The sequence below is a fragment of the Euprymna scolopes genome, chromosome 1, assembly GCF_053919585.1.
Source record: "Euprymna scolopes isolate OS-2025 chromosome 1, ASM5391958v1, whole genome shotgun sequence".
In the NCBI taxonomy this organism is placed as follows: domain Eukaryota; kingdom Metazoa; phylum Mollusca; class Cephalopoda; order Sepiida; family Sepiolidae; genus Euprymna; species Euprymna scolopes.
The window spans coordinates 97,274,703-97,289,927 of NC_136482.1; the positions used below are offsets into that span (position 1 = coordinate 97,274,703).

The 15,225-nt window shown below is 33.8% G+C and overlaps 1 protein-coding gene across 1 annotated transcript in view; it reads left to right on the top strand.

The window, feature by feature from the left end:
- The window catches only part of LOC145255477 (beta-ureidopropionase-like), a 188,125-nt gene that overhangs the window by 25,517 nt on the left and 147,383 nt on the right, over positions 1-15,225 (top strand). The window contains exons 5-10 of the mRNA XM_080113970.1: positions 337-421; positions 2,836-2,912; positions 3,332-3,386; positions 6,424-6,538; positions 11,068-11,149; positions 11,822-11,864. Coding sequence (XP_079970096.1) covers positions 337-421; positions 2,836-2,912; positions 3,332-3,386; positions 6,424-6,538; positions 11,068-11,149; positions 11,822-11,864 — 457 coding nt within the window. The remainder of the gene's footprint in view (positions 1-336; positions 422-2,835; positions 2,913-3,331; positions 3,387-6,423; positions 6,539-11,067; positions 11,150-11,821; positions 11,865-15,225) is intronic.

Sequence of the window (15,225 nt, forward strand, 5' to 3'; positions counted from 1 at the left end):
ATATTTGTTTTTTTAAGTCCGATTCTATTTAACCCATAGTTGGGACCCTAACAGGTACTACCACTCTGTGTCAGTGGACCTAGGAGCAATGGCAATTAAAGGGTGGCTCCATACTCCCCAAGGCCCGCAAGGTGGGGCCTCACCATCGGATATAGTTTTAGGTCATATCCAGGACCGTAACCATCTGTGATAGGGAATGAGATATAGAGAAGTTATGTGTTTGTTTGGGGAATTAATTTGGCCCATTCTGGAATTAATTTTATTTTTCTAGCTCCAGCTAATTATTGGTTAACTTATGAGGAATTTAAAGTAATTTGGAGTTTTTTTCTTTTTTAGATGGCTTTGAAGTACAATATGGTTATAATATCTCCAATCCTTGAAAGGGATGAGGTGCATGGTGATACACTGGCCAATACTGCTGGTAAGTTAACCTGTTTGATCAGTGGTTTGTAATCTTTCAGTTTCTTCATGAACTAGCATCTACTGTATAAAAATACTTCAAATTTTCATTTAATACAAAATAAAACTAATAAATATTTGTTAAATGGTAGTTGATAGACTCAGTATTGCTCTAGAATGAATGAGCACCCTTGTGTACATCTGATCCTATTACTGAACCACATGTTACAATTTTTGGTATTTATGTGGAATACAGACAATGCCATTTTTAGATAGGATTCTTAAGTTAAATTCAATTTCATACAGTATCTTTTCTTTTTTTTTTTTTTTTTAATGAAATTGTTAGGTCAAAGTATAGAATACTAAAATAACGCGCCCTCTCCATGTTAAGAATGAGTGTTTAAATAATAACGTTATTTCAGCATGCTTGTAAGATGTGGATTACAAAAGTTTTTAGCGGACATAAATACAAACACACACACACACACACGTTTGAGAATTATTTAATAGACTAGCATCGATACCCAGCATTGCTCGGTTGGACACGAAGTTCAATTTGGACACTTTTATCGATACCCTCCAAAAAACAACCTCACCAACAGATATTTCAGCAGAAGGGATACAAAGAGAATCCCACCCCCTAAAAAGAAAACAAATATATGAATCTAAACACTTTTCTTTCAATCAAAACAGCAGCCTGTGCAACCGGAAAAAAAAAATGAGCCGTGGCAGCTGGGTTTGAACTTTAAACATGAAAGAGGAAAAAGCTAACACGCTAGCTAACATGGCCACGATGACTTATGACGTCATGATGCTGCAAACTAACGTTTTTAAACATACTTTCAGTTTGCTACATGTGAGTGACTTGCAAAAATTGCAACACAAAAAGTGACCCCCCCCCGACTTGCAAGAAATGGTCCAGTTGACAACTACAGAATTAATATTTTTTCCTAATTTTCACATTATTTATCCGAGGCATTGCTCTTTCAAATGGTACTGGTTATAACCCGGTACAATGTAGCTGATGAAAGATTTTAGTGAACATACGAACACATGCACAAACACACAAACAAACTGACTTTTGAGATTTATATAATAGACTAGCATGGATACCTGGCATTGCTTAGGTGGACATGAAATTCGGATTGGACACATCTGCTATACTAAGTATATTGAGCAACCCCCAAAAAAAAAGAATCACACCCCCAAAAAAGTAGGTGACAACTTTCCCACTTTTTGTAGCCCGTGCATTGGAACATCCCCCTAAAAAAAGATAAATGAATCAAAACAACTTTTCTTTCAATCAAAATAGCAGTGAGTGCCCGTGTGACTGAAAAAAAAGAAAAATTGGCCACGGTAGGTAGGCTCGAATCTGAAACATGAAAGAATGAGAGAAGGGAAAAAAGTTACTAGTAAAGGCTTTTGCCCACCATTGGACCACAACAACTTATGTGATGACGCTGCAAAATAACGCTTTTAAACATACTTTCAGTTTGCTACGCATGTGTGACTTGTGAAAATCACGATGCGAAATGTGACTCCCCCTTTGCAAGTAATGATCCAGTTGACCATGATAGAATTAATGTTTTGTTCTAATTTTCACATATTATTTATCTGAGGCATCACTCTTTCAGATGGTACTGATTTCGACCTGGTCCGATGCGGCTGACGAAAGGTTTTAGCAAGCATGTAAATGCATAAATGTACAAACACATGCACAAACAAAACGACATTTGAGATTTATATAATAGATGAATTTATTTTTATAGCATCATTTTTATAATAATACTAGATTATGTATGAAAACATTTCTAGAATTGAGTTCTGGAAGATTGTGAAATAACTATTTTTTTATTAGAAAGCTATTATCGATGGTCGTAGTGTAAAGTTAGCTTGTCGGATTTTCAAAATCAGACCAAAAAAGCAATCTGTTTAGCATGTTGATACTTGATTCAGACTAGCCTATTTTTACATTTTTTTCCTTTTACTATATTATTAGCATGAATATATTTTATTTCACTTTATTTTTCCCCTGAAAATAATTATTCTGTCTAAGAAAGCTAAGTGGAGACATATTCTCTTATTCACATAAACAAATTAAAAGAAAGTTATAATGTACAATTATACAGTTCTCTCTCTTGAATTTTTTCAACATATATATATATATATATATATATATATATATATATATATATAAACTTCAAGCATGTGTGTTTCTCACTTCTACATTAATTACACATTATTTGTTTTTTAATATTAATCTATTAACATCAACTACTAAAACTTTTTTTAAAAATTCTATTTAGCAAAATAATTTGATTATAAATTTTTCATAAGCAAATTCATTTTTCTTTTACCTCTAAGCAATGCCAGATATAGTTTGTGGATAAATAAAGCTGACGATGTCTATATAATTTGTTTCTTATATTTTTCCAGTTGTAATTTCAAACAGTGGGCAAGTTATAGGAATTACTCGCAAAAACCATATTCCTAGAGTGGGTGATTTTAATGAGGTGAGTTTACATGTTATGTTTCATCAATTGTATTTTTCTATAGCTTTTATATATTTTTTTTTTCTATTATGTAATCCCGAAAGGAAAACCGATAGAACTCCTCTTCATAAGCATTGTAATTCACACCAACTAATCCCAGCTCCGATGTTTTGTCTCAACTGTCAAACACTAAATTCTCTATTCTCCCCAATTTATCTCTCTTAAAGCAGTTGCTCATATGCACATTTATGCCATATTTAAAGAAAATCCAGCTACAAACACAAGTTCTTTATCTTGCTTTCCGTGATACCCACACCTGACATGCTATACAGGTGTGCTGCTGCTTCTAGAAGTAGTTTCTTATATTACATATCATTTAAGCCATTTTTGTTTGTATACAAATGCCTGTAATATACACTTGTCTTTTTTTCTCTCCCTAGTCTACATATTATATGGAGAGTAATTTAGGACACAGGATCTTCCAGACTCAATGGGGTGAGTAGAGTTTACATTTAATTATAATTGTTTTTTATTGTTTCTAAAATGTTTGTGAAATGCTATTAGGTTCTAATGCTTAGAATTGTTTCTAAACTAAATGCTTGTGAAACACTCTTACCATATTTTATTGTATTAGTATGACAGAATCAAAAATGTGGAATATATTGCTGCAAGACTGCTTCTCTGGAGACTACAACATGCTCATGTAAAAGTCTAATGCTGACAAATACTTGTCAAGCCATCCTTTTAAGTAATCACATTTTTTAAATTCCATTCATTCCTTTCAATCCTCTCATAATATTATTCATCATTCGACTATCCACTCATCTCAATCAGCTTTTATTTAATGAAAAATAGAAAAGTGCAGCAAGTCATATCAAAAGACAGAAGATATTGCATCTATATACCAACTGAATGTTTGTCCAAGGTGACTATGAACCTGGATATAGTAGGCATTGGTTACAATTTCCTCTGGCAGGCTATTCCAAGAAGCAGAAACACACAGAATGTTACTGTTTTGTTGAGATGAAAGCAACAATGGTTTTGCAGGTGACTGCAGAAACTGTAACCAGGTTTTGTGGTGAAATTCCTAAAAGTTGATTACATTTCTGTTGATGATGCTGTATGCTGGAATTAAGTCTCCTTGCATCCTTCACTGCCCAAGTGAGGACAGATGTAGTCTTTGAAGCTGTTCTTTGTAGATAGGTATGGAGAATCCCATCACCATCCTGACTGCTAACTGCTGAACATGTTTTCAGTGTATAATATCTTATGTTAATCCTTATCCTAGAGTGTCTTTTGACCTTGATAAATGGTGACTCATTAGTAGGGCCATGACAACAGCATATTCTTTTCCTTGTTTTGATTCTCAGGTATATATCCATTGGTATCTCATGTTTTTATGTAGAGTGATGTGGTTCTCTGTTGATTAACTGTCTAACTGTATTGGATGTATACTCTAGAGTCAAAACAATGGAAAGAATATGCTGTTATAGCCATACTCATTAGTAAATGAAACAAAAATAAAATGGTTGCAATTTTTAAATATTGTTTTATAAAGAATTCATTTATATATAACAGTGGACAACTCAATGAAAAATAGTCAAGAAACATATGTATAACAAATAAATGTTACCAAAGGCAAGATAATTTATTCTTCTACCTACCTAGATAAGTTTTTGGTGTTTTAACTAATTTATAAGTGTGTTTTAAGTGTGAAACGCAAGTATTGCTGAGTGCTTAAGTTAAAACAGAGACAAAGATGGTGACTGATAGAAATCCACCAAATAAATATCCTCATGACATTTGTTTCTTGACCACTTTTTCAATCTGTTGTCCAATGTAATATACATACTCAAGAATCCTGTTAGATTAGAAACTTAATGTAATATTTGTCTGTAATAATAAAATGTTTTGTGCTACATTCTTCAAGATTTTAATTTTTATAAAGAATCACATTTTCAAAAAGAAGTTATTATTCAATCTTAATCCAATAGTTGTGTTGCATTCTATGCAGTTCACTACAAAATAAATATAGGGTTGTATATTCATATCATCGATGATGAGGATATCATGCTTTGGAGTTTTCTCAACTACATATTGAAGTTGTTGGTAGCAGCTATTATTGTCTTGATCATTAGTGGGAACATAACATTGATGTTAACCCTCACATGAGAAGTAATTAATCAATGAACCCTTGATGGAAAAAAAGAAAAGAAAAGGAAGACTAAAATGATCTGGAATTAGAGAACCGAGATAGTGGATTGCAATGAGAAGCTGGAAGAATACTGTGGGTCTAACTTCATATTGAAAATAATGGTATACTTAGACTTATGTCAAAGTTCTTAAGTTGCATGTTCCTTCTCTCCATTGATCATCCGGATTTAATTCTATCTGGTATCCGCAGATCCTGCACTGTTTAAATCTTTCCTGCAATCAGGACTAGACAATGCAGCAATGGATCACAGACTGGCAACTGAAGACAACTGTGTACAAGAGTACCACATGCATCCTGAGAGGGTAAAACCCAGCATCCACATTCTCCTTTCACATCACTCATACCAAGAAGCAGTCTTGTGAATATGACCTTGGAATTACTGTAAGCAGCAGTTTTTCCTAAAATTCTCAAGGCCAAGGATATCTTTGTTCATCACTCTCCAACCATTTGTTTAAAACTGTATAAAGCTATGGTTCAACCACACTTAGAATACACATTGTCACTCTGAAACCTCTGTCTTGTTCAGAACATTTGTTGCATGGAATCTGTTCAGAAACATGCAACCAAGCAAATATCCTCCATCAGACCTCAACTATACTCAGAACTTGGATTTATTTAATCTCCAATTTCTAGTAACTAATTTGGTAAACCCACAATTATTAACCATCTTCCAACAATAAACCTGAACAGCCACATGCGTTTAATACATGTGGATATGCCTACGAAGTTAGAAAACTGCACAGCTTCCAGAACTTTCAGAAACATTTTTTTCACACTCAGAATTGCTGAAACTTGAAACCTTTCATCCCTACTCCAAAATTTGAATTTTATAGAATGTGCAAAATAAAAATTAAATGAGTATATGGTATCATGGTTTCACTCAATTCTGAACAATGCTAAGTCTAACTGCTAGTACATAGTAATATATTTACATTATTAGTCGGGAACCCGTTTTTTCAGAACATTGACTGTTTGAAAACTGTTCAGAGACGTGCAACTTAGCAAATATCGTCCATCAAACACCTGCCATACTCTGAATGACTTGTTACCCTGGGCTTGGATTCATTGAAACTCAAACATCAAGCAATTGACTTAATAAACACCCACAAAATTATTAACCATCTTGCAAACAACAACTCCGAACATCTTTTTGATTTCCATGTGTCTAACACATGTGGACATGCTTACAAAGTTAGAAAATAGCACAACTCCCAATAACCTTCAGAAACCTTTTTTTGTTAATGATCAGAATTGCTGAAGTGTGGAACAAACTGCTTATTTTTATAATTTCTACTTTATATATTTTTATATTTCCAGGTAAAATAGCAATCAACATTTGCTATGGTCGCCACCACCCACAATCTTGGATGATGTTTGGGATCAACGGAGCAGAAATTGTGTTTAATCCATCAGCTACAGTTGGAAATTTAAGGTTAGGGTTATGCTTCATTTAAAAATTTGGTTCTTCATTGGAATACTGAAAATTGAAATGTTGAATTTCAAGTAAAACAATGGTATCTTTTTGATTGTTATGTCGCAATAATTAAAATATACAATAATTACAAAAACAATCGGGTAGAAAATTAATTTTTAATGAAAACGATTTTCGAAGACAAAAAAAGTAAAAATTGTTTTGTTAAATTGGCTAAAGATTTTCAGTTTTCAAAAAATATTTACCTCACTTTTGTTACGATTCAAACTTTCCATTTTTTTTTCTTTTTTTCTTTTGCAAAACTTTCACTAATTGTCTTCAAAAACTATTTTCATTAATAATTAAATTTCTATCTTATCGTTTTTCATCATATTTGGATATGTTCATTATGGTGACATGACAATTAACTAGATAAGTTGGTTTTATTTGAAATTCAATGTTTCGATTTTTGAATTTTGCTAATGAAGAACCAAAAATTTTATTAATGCTATTTCAAAAATACTTATTCTTCAATATTAGTGTGATGCTGTAATTGAAAACTAAGATACCAGATTCTGTACTTAATAAGTGTTAAATATTAGTATATGATTTTCCAAGTGCTGTTTGGCTATTTGTATTAACCATTGGAAGCTATTGAGAAAACTTTTTTTTTTTTTTTTTTTTATACAATAAATGAGTCCATTTATTGTTTCTCTTTATTAGAATTAAAAAAACATCGCTTAAATAATTACATAATCCGTGCAAAAGTTGAACAAGAAATTTATTTTAAAGGACAAAATAAATAAGACAATGCATACATGTCCATATGCGATTTTGAAAAAACAAAACAAAACAAAAAAAAACTACTCAGTTTGAGCTTTTTACAGAAAAAAAAAAACAGTTCTGGATCAATGCAGCAAACATTTGTGCATTTTCTTTGCTTGTTCTTTTCTCTTTTCTTTTTTTTTTTTTTTTTTTTTTTTTAAGAAGCGGACAACATTTTTTGTTAGCATAAAGATCTTTTTGGGCTTTAAAACAAAACTTTACATGAAAGGACACAAATAATTTATTTTTATAAAAGTTCCCTTTTTTTTCTTGTTGAAATTTGATGAAAAGTCTATTGAAAATAGTTCTTTTGGGTTCTTTTTCTTCTTTTCAGAAATCTTGCCAGACTGAGGAAATTTTATGAAAAAACAATTCCGGGGTGCCCTTTTCTCAGGGAAAAATTTGTTAAGAATCTGAAAGGGAAAAATGCTGAAAAACAAAGCCTAAATAGCTAAATATACCTTTTAATATTCTTTTTCTTTGAATTTATATGATGAATTAAAATTCATTTGAACTCTAGAAATCCTTCATTAACTTTCTTTTTAGAGAATACTCTGAAACAATCTTCTGGTTTCATTTTTTATATATTCCTTTTTGTTATTATTTATCCTTACGATAAATAATTAATATTCTTTTTAACAATTTAGTCTCACAGACTACAAAATATCGGTCTTCTGTCCGAAAGATAGTTTCCTCTGGGAGCCTCCATTCAAAGCTTACTGAAAATATTTTTATATTTTGGATCTCTTCAATAAAACCAATATTGCAATTCTTCTTAATATTTTAACTCTGTCAAAATATTTAATTCTTTACCCAAGTCAATTTCCCGATAGGTTTTTTCTTTACGAAAGTATATTAAAGCCCAAATAAATCAATTTTGAGATCAATCATCTCGACTTGTTACAACATTTTTATAGATTTTAACAAAAAACACCTTTTAAAAAGGGCAGCAATGTCTCTCTGAAGACCAGGAAAAGATCGAACTAAACAGCTCGGAAATATTTTCTAATCTGATCATATTTGTCAATTTCACCAAACAAGAAAACCTTGTGTGACTCAAAACAGCCAATGAGAAGGTCCAAAAAGATCATTTGCTTTAATCAAAATAAACCGCTCAAAATTCACATATCTTGAAAAATCCTTAATCTGTTTAAAAATAAATTTTACAAACTTTACTGAGCCCTTCTGTCTTTAAGTGAGATAATCCACTTCTAATAAATTCTGAAGATATTAAAATATTCAAGTATTGCCAAAAAACCAGCAAAGTTCGTTTACAATAAAAAACAAAACAAAAAAAAACTGCAAACATTAATCAAAGTGATCTTTCGAAGGTATTCTAAATGTAATAAGCCACTTTTTATTTAAAATAAATTCTGAAATCACCTATGATTTCATATGAAGGCTGATATCTTATTGGTTAGTTTAATCATGTGACATGCAAAAAATTAGAAGTTAATACATTTTAGTGAAGAAAGATAGTTTAAGAATAGACAAGCAGGACTACCTGTCATTGCATGGAGTCAGACAATAAAATAGAAACGGTTTAAGTGTGTATAACATCTCTTTTAAAACTTCTCTCTCTATCTTTCTCTCATCCTCTTCCCCACTCTTTTTTCTTTCCTCTCTCTTTCTCTCTCCTCTACTCCACTCTGCCAATTTATCTTATTTTAAAGTATTAAAAATAATAATAAAAAATTAACCTGAGATTGATTTTAACATGATGAAACCTATATCTGTTTTAATATATTTCCTGGTAATGCAGAGTTTTTTTTTTTTTTTTTTTTTTTTTTTTTTTTTTGTCTGCCCCTCTCTTTGGTTTTATAAGTATTCATAATCAAACCATAAGGGATGTAGGAGACGGATGTGATGACACAGATGGTAGGATTTTTAGATTAAATTCCAAATACATTCACACATTATTGAGAAAGGTATGAACTCCGCTTCTCCTTTTTTCCATCTATGGGTGAAATATGTTTGTCTTTAATAAATCATTTCCATTTGTTTCTTACTCAAAATTCCCTACAAAATAATTGATACGCTTGATTGGGTTTTTCTGGAATTCAAAATGATTCATTATTTGCATCCAATTGAATGTGATATCACATGCGCGACCTCACTTGACAACAATGGCTGGCTTCCAATATTGTTTCTATAGTCTTCTTTTTCATCGATCTCTGCTGACTGTGTCCTCATCTCTCACACTGGCAGCTGATGAGGGTTGCACGCAGGTTCACAAATGAAAATAAAACAAAACACAAACTCTGACATATTCTACAAATATCAGTTGCCCTCTGGGTGTGTGTGTGTGTGTGATATTATTGACCCTCCACACACTAAGGTCGAGGCTGCATTTGTCAGTCGATTGATCAATTCATTTCCCCATCTCCTCTGAACCACAATCTGCCTTTGACTGTCTCCAACTCACAACTGTCACTGTTATCAACCATTATACCCAAGACGATTCCCAACTGTTCTTAACAAAACTCGTTGCCACTCCTAAAAGTGATCATAAACTAACTCTAACCATATTAGCCTTTTTTGTCCCAATCATCGCCACACTTTGACTAACAATCCCATCTCGGCTTCCTTTTCTGTTCCTTAGTAAACAACTTTGTATCCATTGTCTTTCCACCTATTTCACATACCTTTGTTTTCCTAATAAACTTTTTTTCTCTCTCTCTAATTTGTGGGAGGGGAACACTTCTAGTATCACATGAGCTAAAGTTATTATATCCATAGTTAAATTGTATTTTATTATCATTTTAATCAACTTCCAATTTGTCCTTGTCCTCAGGTTTTAGATTTTTTTTTTCTTAGTCTTTGGTATACCATAACAAAAAAGATAAACCAAAGAAATCCACACAGTTATTTGACATTTTTTTAACAACATTCAACTATGTGATACTATCGACATCTCATCCAACAAGTGTTAAGAAGTTTTTAAACAAAAAAAAAAAAGAAAAAACTATAAGAAAAAGAGGAAATAAGTTGATCAGTAAAACAAAAATATAGGAAGTTAGGTTCGTAAAAAGACAAGGGGGAAGAAGTGGCTCACCAATGCACACAGTCATTCGAAAATAGGAAAATCAATCAAGGTGTGATGTTGACTGAGACAAAGAAGTGGATACAGATATCAATATATTTAGAGTTGGTGTATGGATAGTTTTAGGATTGGGAGCGAGTTTTGTGACAATTTACTGTTTATGGACAGTCTTGAGTTTGAGACAGTTGAAGGCAAGTTATGGCTAAAAGAAGATAGTGAGATGAATCAATCAACTGACTGTAAAACATGGCCTTAATAGACGACTAAGATATGGATGTTAGCATTTAGAGGGTTGTTCCCCACTCTGGTGTCACACACGGATTCAGAGTTCAACTGATATCTATGGAATGTGTTGGAGTTTGTGTTTTTTGTTTTCTCTAGGGAGTTCTCTTTGTTTACTTGTTGTACTTATGAACCAATGTTCGCTCTCAGCAGTCGCCAATATGTGAACGATGAAGACCTGGACAGAATGAGAATGGAAGATGAAAGCAAAGACCATGGAAGCAGCGTTAGGGTCAGCAATTCTTATTAAGATAGCACATAATTTCAAAAAATGTATCTACAACTCGTTTTTAAATCTCATTTATTCTTTTTTCCTCCAGTTCCTAATCCATTTGTTTTCCTCCGATGTATTTTATCTGTTATATAAGCTTAAAAAAACTTTTTCTCTTCCTATTTTTAGTGAACCTCTGTGGCCAATAGAAGCAAGAAATGCAGCCATTGCTAATAGTTATTTCACTTGTGGAATCAACAGAGTTGGAACGGTTAGTAAAATTTTTTAAAGACCTATTTCAGTTTTTATAATTTTACCCATCCCAGATTTGATCCCACCACAGGTTTTACAGTTTAAATTAAAATTCATCTAAACTAGCTACAAAAGTTAACTCTTCCCTATAATGTGCTAGACAACTCGCAAAAAAAAAAAAAAAAAAAAAATGTAAACATTTTTTTTTTTTTTTTTTTTTTACAAATGTCTAATATTTAAATATGCAGATGTAGTATAAACTCAAACGGATGAGCAAAACTTTAATACTCGGATTAAAAATTCTGTGCAGATTTCAGAGTTTGACAAGATTCACCTTACGAAGGTAGAAGGTTACATCGATTGAAATGTTATGAAAATAACATTCAAGTGAGAACAGCAATCTGAATAATCCAAATAATATGAATCATCAATCCTCATCTCAAAAACTCAGAAACATATTTATATCTGTAAAAAATAATTACTACAATCAAATACACTTACAATGGAAAGTATGACTATTTCATTTTATTTTTTTCAACAGCTTGTAAAAAAAAAGATTGCATTTTTATTTCTGTTAAGCAAAAATTCACTGTAAAATAAAAAAAAATATTTCAATAAATATTAAGTGTAGCATTACATCTTTTTGCTTTTCTCCTCAATTATTTTAATGTACTTATATTTGTTATTGTAGGAAACATTTCCCAATGAATTTACATCTGGAGATAAGAAACCAGGTTTGTAGATGTTTATACGTTTTTCATTTTTTCTTTTTTTTTTTTTCTCTCATTTCTAATTTTTTGATTCACTTTTATTTAAAAAAAAAAAAAAAAAATTGGTTAATGTTACATGTTTAAGAATGAAAATTGATTGTAAAATCGCCACGTAAAAATGATGCAAAAACAAGGGGAAACGTTTAACAATTTTAAGATTTAGATAAATGAGCCGCTGGATGCGTAATGATCGGAACTGTCTTGTTTTATCTCAAGTGTCATCGCTGACTGACTCGTCCCCCCAAGGGGGATAACTCTTTTGCCAGTCCAAGAGCAGTAACCCTTTCTTTTTTTTTTCTCGTTAGGTAGACCCTAACATCTCCTCTTTAAGTATTTAGCTGTAGCAAGTGCATTTAGGATTAACTTGGACATGCCTTACTCGAGTGCAACTGCGCTTTGGCCAAGTCCTGTAGGGTCTTTCAACCTTCTCATTTACATTTGTTCGCATGGGAGGTGATGGGGATGGTAGTTCAAATGTGTTCATTAACAGATCGAATGGAATGGTTGGCGTGCCGTCCACTAGATTGCCTCAAGTGTATCTGAGACGTATTTGATTTTTGTGTCGTACCTAGAATTGGTTCCTGACTTGAACATCATAAAGTGTCCCTTTGTTTTGTAAATGATCACCAGAACCCAGTTTGCCTGGCCAGATCTGTAGTCTGATTTTTCATTAGGGCCTGGTTGTTGTCTTTGTCGCTGGGGCCGTAAAGTGTCCATTGTAGTACAAAGTTTCCATCCCATTGGTGCCTCTGATGGTGACAGACCATTGCAACCCCACCTCGTTGAAGTTCGTCTAGGACTCCTGTTTTATCTGGAATTCTCGGCTTGTGTCGTCTGGTCCTTCTCTGAGAGTTGTTACATTGAATCCTGTATGCTGAAAGCAAATATCGAAGCCGCAGGCAGGAAGAAAAATAGACTCACGAAATTCTATTCTACAGAATTAATTTTCACAAACTTATGTATAAATGTTTTTACAAATATCATTCAGTTCTTAGTAAGTTTTTTTCAAAGTCTCAAATCTCTTCACAGACAGCATCAGATGGGGAGATGAGGAGGAAGAAGAATCAGGTCTCCAGGGAACGGCGGTCTCTATACGATCTGTTCTCCCCAAAATCAATCTCTCTAATTTTCGCGTGACAGTAGTATGTATAGTGAGGTATGTAGATGGGGTGGAAGTTTCCCTAGCCAATAAGATTTTGCCACGAAATCGGGAAAGCCCCATATTTTTGCATGTGTGCAATTCCCGAATCTGGGATCTGGGTTCTACAGGCGTACTAATTCCCATGACCCCACAAGGTCAGATGTCAGTTCTGACATCCGACTGTGAGTTCACCAAGGCCAGACAATGTTATGCTCCACGTTTCCTGTCATCAACTTTAACTTCAAAATATATTTCTCTGGTTTCAAACAATATCTATTTTGACATGAAATAAAATATATATATTTATATTCTCTATTTTAAATCCCCGGATTATCTGGCGTCACCCAGGAATGATTTGCTATCTCCGCATAGTTATTCGGCCCCTCCCAGGCCCCCTGGGGGGTTCTAAAGCTCCCCAATGATTGATTATGTTACACTATTCTTCACTGCTCCATTTGGTGTTGTTTGATACGAAAGGAGGAAAGTCTGTAGCAGTTCATCTGTTGTTCCCTCTCCTCTCGCTTTCAGTAATGCCCGTTTAAATGTATCCACAAACTGTTCGGCTTGTCCGTTAGATTGAGGATAAGGCGGTGACCGGACATGCGTTATGCAGTACGATTTGTCAGAATTGCTTGAATGATTCTGATGTGAAAGTCTCTGGCAAGCCATGTTGACTAAATAGCCGTCTGAGTACTGTTATTGTTGATTGAGTGTTAGTCTGTTGCATTGGAAATATTTCTGGCCATTTCGAATGGATGTCCACAACCACAAGGAAACTAAAGTCATTGATTAGCCTGGCAAAATCTACACGTATTCTGGATCATGGTTGTTCCAGCGAGAATCCACAATCTGAGGTGGGTTCTTCTGTGCTTCCATACATTGGATACAATGTTTAGCAGTACATTCAATGTCTCTGTCTATATTAGGCCAATAAACCACACTGTGGGCTATTGATTTCATTTGGTTAATATCTGGATTCCCTGAATGTAATTGCCTAAGGACTGCTTGTTTGAGCTTAGCAGGAAAAACCACACGATCTACGAACATCAGACAATGACAGGAGAGCCACTGCGGCTTTTGAACTGTTGGAGGTCCCCCATGAGCTTAGGAGGCCATGAATGTTGGAGAAATCTGCACACTTTTTGGATCATTGGATCTTGATGTGTTTCTCGTTTGATGTCAATTCTTTTCATTGAAATTGTCCGGATACAATCTGTAAGCGTGCGTTGAAAATCGTCCTCGACACTGATGGCAGCAATGACGTTATCGTCGTCTAACACTGACTGTGTTCTGATGAGTCGTGATAAGGCCAAATTCCATTGTTCTGCGGTATTGTATACTGAAATCATATCACAGTAACATGATTGCCTATCATTGCAATTGACTGGCTGAATATACCGGGATACCTTTCTTTCAGCCAAATATTGATAGTAGTGGCTTGTGGTCTGTCAGCAGTGTAAAGTGACGACCAAACAGCATCTTGTGAAATTTTTTTACGGCAAAGATTAATGCCAGTGCTTCTTTTTCTATAATTGCGTTCCATAGGCATCAGAGATCTGGATGCATGCATGATGTCCTTCTCACTTCCATCTGCGAATATGTGAAATCACTGCTCCCACACCATGGTTTGATGCATCTGCTGCCATAACTGTTTTTTTTATTTGGGTCAAATTGTGTGAGCAGTAGGTCTGATCTGATGAGTGCTTTAATTTTATCAAACGATTTTTGACAGTCCATGGGCCAGGACCATTTTGTGTCTTTTGTTAATAGTTTGTTGAGTGGAGCTTTGATTTGATGGAGTGATGGCAAGAAACTCCTGTAGTAACTCACTAGTCCCAAAAATGCACGTAAACTGCTAACGTTTGATGGGGGTGGTATGTGTTGAATAGCTGCCACATTAGCAGAATCTGGCTGGCGCCCTTGATCATCAAAAATAAATCCCAAGTATTTTATGAAAGGTAGATAAAAATAGTATTTTTTAGGCCAGAGTTGGAAACCAAAGTCTTGGATGCGGGTAGGACTCTGCTAATACTTTCTGTCAACTCCTGGTTGGATTGCCCAACAATAAGGATGTCATCTAAGTATGCAGCTGTACTTTCCACTCCAGTGAACATTGTGTCCATGATCTGCTGAAATATTGCAGGGGCTGTTTTTACCCCAAAAGGTAAATGAGTGAACTGGAAT